Raw genomic sequence first — 6771 nt, 5'->3', positions numbered from 1 at the left:
GCTGGCCTGCATGGTCTGCCTACAAAACTCAAATAAAAAAAACTGACTTCATGCAAAGCTTCATTGGATGCATATATTAGATAATCATCTCTATCTCACTCCTAACATCTAAATCTACTTCCAATATGCATACATGTTCATAATAAGAAATCTAATAAAAAACACATCGTGTTTCTAGAACAGATTACAAATCGCCTGAAAATGTTAAAAACAAGTGGCAACATGTGTGGCGAAGGTGTTGCGCTGGGCTACATCACGCAATCGAAAGTGAAACTTAAGCTCGCTCCATTGCGGAGATATTCCTGTGAGAGTGCGGAAAACTTAAATGTATTTATTTATTTCAAATGTGAAATGTTACCAATATACTCACGGCCCACTAGGGGGCGCTCGGACCACACTTTGAGAAGCACTGCTCTAGAGGGGTTTTAGCACAACACACTACAGGAGAGGGAACACCAGGAAAAGCAGAATAGGGCCTCTTTAATATTTGTACACGTTTCTGCAGGAGTATTTAGGAGAAATCTACAAACGCAAATAGACAAACTTCAGTAAAAAATAACACCTAAATGTGTTCCTTCCAAAAGCCTGAAAGAAAACATGTGATGGAATCAAAATATCACAATATCAAAATTGACCAGTGCATGAAAAGATGTTTTTGCCTGCCGTGTCTCGCCTGAACTACAAATTGTAGGTTCATATACTTTCAATATGAGGTTCTTTCTCCAGATACTTTACACATTAAGATATGCACACACAACAAGTGAAACCAACACCAAATTCAAACAGCTTTTAGTGTTGTGCAAATAGATTTCTATGTGAAAAAGTTTATTTAGATATTTAAAAAACATCATTACACGACCGCTGAGCCTTTTTACAAACCAAAAGAACCAAATATTGGTATTAAATATATAAAATCATGCACTAATCTTAGTTTTCTGCCTCAAACGCGAGTCTGAAAGCGCTTTGGGAGGCGGTGACTGAATCTGAACTGAACGTATCTCCTGTGTTTTCTTTGTTTCTGCAGAAGAAGACCGGAGAGACGCCGGCGGCCGAATACAAGAAGACCGACGAAGCTCAGCCTGATGTGAAGGAGGAGGAAGAGGAGGAGGAGGGGGAGGAGGAGAAGGCTGAGGAGGAAGAGGAGGAGGAGAAGGAGGAGAAGGAGGAGAAGGAGGAGAAGAGCAGCAGTCCAGGTAAACACAGCACACACAAACACACACACGTGCGCACACACACACACACACACACGCGCGCAGACTCACACACACTCACACTCACACACACTCACACTCACACACAGACAGACGGACGGACGGACAGACTCACTCAGAACCAGGTTCATTGCCAGGTACGAAGGAATAATCACGGCACACAGATTAAATAACTGTTTGTGTGCCGGATCAATTCCTGTTTAAATGTGAGTCGCTGAGAGGCTAACCGTGTCTTTATGCTGCGACGCGTTTTCAATGAGAGAGTCCAATAATACTGAAGCTCAGAATCGGGTTCATCACCATGTCGGTTGACTTGGTGTTGTGGCGCATACGTAAAAGTAGAACAAGAATGAGTCGTTGATATGCTGATATGCAAGAGAGGCTGTTAGTCAACAAGATGCCGGTTCAAAGCTGTATTCTGACATTAGCTCAGATCAGCTAAGGCCTGCGTGAGCAATAAGCATGACAGTCATCATGCCAAGGAACAGAGCCCTCATGACTTCAACACCGTGTCTCATGAGCGTCTTCCATGTAGTCAGACATCCGGCTACGTACACAGCTCTGTTATCTACTCTGATACACAAGGAACATTCACTAGTTTCCCAACACAAGGTATTGTTCCAAAGGTTGAACATATTTAATGTCAGACAAAAATGTAGAAAAAATGTCAGCGCAAAATCACCCTCTGTCGTGTAACAGGTGACACAAGTACGCAGAACACCAAATACAAATAAAAGTGACGCAAACAAATGATAATACAAATATTAAACTCAGGCTAAGTAGCATTTTGTCTCCTAGCTGTGTTTACATGTTGTGTTTCCTCCTCAGCTGCAGAAGGAAAGAGCGACGGAGAGGAGAGTCCTGCAGAGAAGGAGGAAGAGGAGGCAGAGAAGGAGGAAGAGGAGGAAACGGCCGAAGAGGTGAGGAACACTGAGTCACTGAGATGATGCGTTCAGGTGCAGTTCATTGTTTGGTCTGCAGCACGGAGAATGATTTGATGTGAATTGGTTTTTCAGAAAGCTTCAGAAAACAGCCAGGAAAGTGAGTTCTCCACATGACTCTGACTCAGACTTTCCTTTCTGAATATACTGTATTAGGACCATTGTAGGGATTAAAGAGGCCAGTTGGTGTATTTGTTAAACAGTCCTGGAGAGGGGGGTCAAATACCCCCAAAAAACTGAATAAATGTAGTTTAAATTTGTGTATTTTAAAACAGAAAACATGTAGATTAGTGGGTTGGCTTTTATAGAATTTCTGGATTTCCTTTTTACTTCAAATTTCTGTGTGTCTGTCTGTTCGTGAGTCTGTCTGTCTGTCTGTCTGTCTGTTCCTGTGTGTGTGTGTGTGTCTGTCTGTTCGTGTGTGTTCCTGAGTGTGTGTGTGTCTGTCTGTCTGTCTGTCTGTCTGTCTGTCTGTCTGTCTGCTCCTGTGTGTGTGTGTGTGTGTGTGTCTGTCTTTTCGTGTGTGTTCCTGTGTGTGTGTGTGTGTGTGTGTGTGTCTGTCTTTTCGTGTGTGTTCCTGTGTGTGTGTGTGTGTGTGTCTGTCTTTTCGTGTGTGTTCCTGTGTGTGTGTGTGTGTGTGTGTGTGTGTGTCTGTCTTTTCGTGTGTGTTCCTGTGTGTGTGTGTGTGTGTGTTCCTGAGTGTGTGTCTGTCTGTCTGTCTGTCTGTCTGTTCCTGTGTGTGTGTCTGTGTGTGTGTTCCTGAGTGTGTGTGTGTGTGTGTCTGTTTTTTTTCACCAAACAAACTCCCTTTTTTATCTCCTAATTTCATTGAACTTTACTCACAACATAACAACTTAAATCTTGGAGTTTCTGAGGTTTTATCTCACATTAAGGACTTTATTATAAACACCAAATATTGATCTGGCCTCATTTATGTCAAACTTTTTTTAGGGATTTTTAAACGCACACAATTGTGTCTTGTAATTTTTAGTTTTTTTCTTGATAGTTAAATTATTGTAAACTAAGAGGATTTATTAGTATGCTTTTTACCCCGCCCCCCAGCTCCTTACTTATTCTAATTGTTTAACCCCTCAATGGCCCTAATACACTTTCCCATTGACCCCCATGATGGATTTTAACCCCGAACTCTCTCTCCGTGCAGAAGCTTGAGGACGACGTTCTGCGGAGATCTCCCAGGAACAGGAAGGTCAGAAAGGACTGAAATCTCTGAATCCTGACCTCAAAACCCCCCCTCTCCCCCCTAAAATATCTCCCCGACCCTCCCCCTCTTCGAGGCCGCAGAGCCGCGAAGGAAGCAGCGAAGCCAACAGGAAACTAAAAAATCGACCTCCAACACGGACGCCTGCTCACACGACGATTCCAGGACTGAGTTTTAGCGTTAAAGGATTTATTTTGTTGTTTTTTTAAAGAGATTAACTAAAGCTTCCTGCATCATTCCTTCACAACAACACCTGCGCAGGATCAAACTGGCGGGATCAGCGCGTCCTGTCCGCCGCGCCGCCACCAGCTAACAAACTCCGCCCGACAACAGCATGCTAATTAGCTCAGCAACTCATTAATATGTCCTTGACATTTAGCTATCAACTGCCCGCCAGTTACAATGTGAGGTAACCGCCTTCCTGTTTGCTGATCATTAGCCTGCTAGCAGTGTGCTAATGAGGCTAACAGTAGTCTGAAATGTATAAACAAAAAGTCTTCCCGAGTTAGCTTACCAATGACAGCTAGTTAGCCTAGCATCAGCCTGCTAATAATCTTTCAGGAAATTGCTAACAAGTCTTCTGACAGACAGTTTGGCTTTCAACTGAGACTAGTTAGCCACTATCCTGTTTGAGCTAGCAATAGGCAGCTAATTAACCATCTATCAGGATGCTAATAAGGCTAACAGTTGGCTGAATTCACCACCAAAATGTCTGGCTAATTAGCTCACCACCAGGGTGCTAATGAAGCTAACACTAGTCCGATTGATCGGCAAAAATCTTGTCAATCAGCTCACCAACAGACCGCTAATTGCTTGGCTAGCAGGTAGCTTGTAAGCTATATGAATATTCACATGTTAGCTGTTGATTTATTAGATTTTTGGGATATTTATCATCGACAAATGTTGAGAGAAATCACTCACCAGAACTGTTGCTAATTAGCCTTGTAGCCTGCTAATTAGCTCATTGGTAATATGGCTAGCTGTACTCCAATGTGTACAATAATCCCACTTGAATTAAAAACTAAAAATGGGGCTTCTAACGAGTTTACCAATAATTTAATTAATTTACCAACAAGTAGCTTATTAGCCTGATGAAAAAGCTAATTCACCTACTAACCATTGGCTCGTTAGCATTCCTAGCTTTCAGATTAGCTTGCGATTAGCCAGCATGCTAATATTAAAAAAAAAATGACTGCTGATATATTTTCTTTTTTCATGTTCTAATTTCCTTGTCATTGAATCGTGTTTTGTTTTAAAGCTGTTAGCTCCATGTTAGCTCACACACATGTTTTCCTCAGATCTCCTGATGTGTATTATTGTCCTGATGGCAGCGCTGGAAAGTCAGAGGTCAAACTAAAAAGAGCCTTCGCAGCAGATGAGCGACTGATGGCAACGTATTAAACCTCCCGTCACGCCGATGAATAACTGCAGCAATACGGCCCAAAATAACCCGATTTATTCACAATAAACGGATCTAACAGATGTTTTCTGAATGGAGTTTGGTCCTTCAGCGCTATGCTAACATTGTAGCATCTGCATACGTTTATACACCCAGATAAATCGTATTAAAATCATTATTCTTGTCAATTTTATTCTTTATTCCTTTACTTCTAAGGCCTTTGTTCGTCCAAATAAACATGACAGCTGCTCGTTAGCGCCCATCCAATTAAAGCTCCTTTCAGATCCAACTTTTCTTTGTACGGTGTTTTTAAACGCACCTGTATGTTAACTTCGTCCCGTTTGCAGGTGGACGGACCCCCCGCCCCTTTGTCATGTTTTAAACTCCAAATTTAAAAGAAACTGCACAAAAGGGGGAAACCTCAGGCGCTTAACTCTCACCTGTCCACCTGCAGCTCTCACCTGCTCCACTTCAAGGCCCAAGTTTTCATCAGAGACGGCACTTGAGCGTGACAAACCTACGGATACTAGTTAGAGAGAAATACCTTCGCTGGCTTTTCTTTTGCCAAATTAATCAACTTTATCCACTAATTAAGACCATGGGATGAGGTTCCAGAAAAGTCAAGTGAAATCAAACAATTTCTCAACATTTGAATCACAATTATTAGTTTATTTTGACCGCCGTTGAATCTGCTGTAGTTACCTGTACATGTTTACATGTCACGACAAACAGGAAGAAAATCAGTCGTAATCTGCTGCATTTAAAAGAACTGGCAAAAGGTACAAATGTATTAAAAAATCTACATACGGGGAAGCCAATTGGGGTGAAATCCTGGAGAGAGAAAACGTAGATTTAAATTGTAAATTGACCACAACAAAATTATGTAAAAATTAAAAGACAAAATAATAATTATATCTGACAATATTTGAGTATTCAGATTTCCCCCCTCCTGCCCTGGTTTCGTAATAAAACATTCTACCTGCAATCCCTCACCTTTACACCTCCTGACCGTCTCTAGCGCCCCCATCAGGACAGTTTCTCTCCACATGAGAAATAATCCCATGAACCGTTAACAATACTAAATTATGTTTTTTCTTTATATATTCATCATCCTAAGGATTATAATGCAGATGAAAGAGCGTCATTCTGTCTGTGTGTGTGTGTGTGTGTGTGTACAGTGAAATAATTAAACCTGGTTCTGTGCGTGTTGAACGTGTGTCGGGATAATAACACGATGTCCAGTCTTCTTGTATATCCTTGTCTGTAATCATTGCGTACAGTTTTCTCCGGACTGAAGAACCTGTTGATCTTAAATGCAGAGCTTTTTGCGAAGTTATCGGCGGGGGGGCGGCGGGGAACATAACAGCCGAGTCTGTGGCTGATTTTGGGGCTCGAGGTGAACTTGGAGGCTTCCACAACCTTTAATTATTTCCCTCCTTTTTTATTTTTTAGTCTAAATACAAGCTAGTTGGCTGTAAACTGATGTTTTTTCTAAAATAAAGTAAATGCTAGGATCATCTCCTCCAGCAGCAGCAGCGTTACATTCCCATCCGAAATGTCTTCAGCCTTTTTTTTATTTTTTGTTAGATTTATTTCTGTGTCCGGCTGAATCTGCCTAGCAACCGACTGTAGACTGAACACTGTATCTGCTGGTGTAACGTTTTATTATTATTTTTTGTCGACATTTTTTTGTGTTTTTTGAACTAAATCTTTAATGGTTGTCCCTGCAGCCTGTTTCTGATGTCCACACTATTGTAGAGAGATACTGTGATGATGGAGCCTCGTGTGTGTGTGTGTGTGTGCGTGCGTGGACACACAGTCTACATTTGTTTTGATGAATAAAAAGGCCAAATGGAAACTGAACCAGATGTTGTATTTTATATTGGTGTGTAGTGCCTCTACTTTAAAGAGACCTCTCCTGCTGATGTTCAGGTGTATATCAGTATGTAGTGTATCTACTTCAAATAGTTAAGTAGGTTTTTACAAACAGAATGAGGTCTG

The 6771-nt window shown here is 41.5% G+C and overlaps 2 protein-coding genes across 3 annotated transcripts in view; one reads left to right on the top strand and one right to left on the bottom strand.

Moving 5' to 3' along the window:
• canx (calnexin) overlaps positions 1–6633 on the top strand; it is a 27665-nt gene extending 21032 nt beyond the window's left edge. Inside the window, exons 13-16 of one of the 2 annotated variants that reach the window (XM_079669587.1) lie at positions 1025–1193; positions 2040–2131; positions 2228–2252; positions 3315–6633. In XM_079669587.1, the coding sequence (XP_079525713.1) occupies positions 1025–1193; positions 2040–2131; positions 2228–2252; positions 3315–3322 (294 nt within the window). In that variant the 3' untranslated portion in view covers positions 3323–6633. The remainder of the gene's footprint in view (positions 1–1024; positions 1194–2039; positions 2132–2227; positions 2253–3314) is intronic. The other variant, XM_079669586.1, reaches the window with a different exon arrangement.
• The window catches only part of LOC307032686 (uncharacterized protein), a 528358-nt gene that overhangs the window by 139025 nt on the left and 382562 nt on the right, over positions 1–6771 (bottom strand). The gene's annotated exons all lie outside the window — the stretch shown is intronic.

Source organism: Notothenia rossii, assembly GCF_949606895.1.
Source record: "Notothenia rossii genome assembly, chromosome: 3".
In the NCBI taxonomy this organism is placed as follows: Eukaryota; Metazoa; Chordata; class Actinopteri; order Perciformes; family Nototheniidae; genus Notothenia; species Notothenia rossii.
The sequence above is the reverse complement of the archived record's forward strand: the minus strand, read 5'-3'. Positions and strand labels throughout refer to the sequence as shown.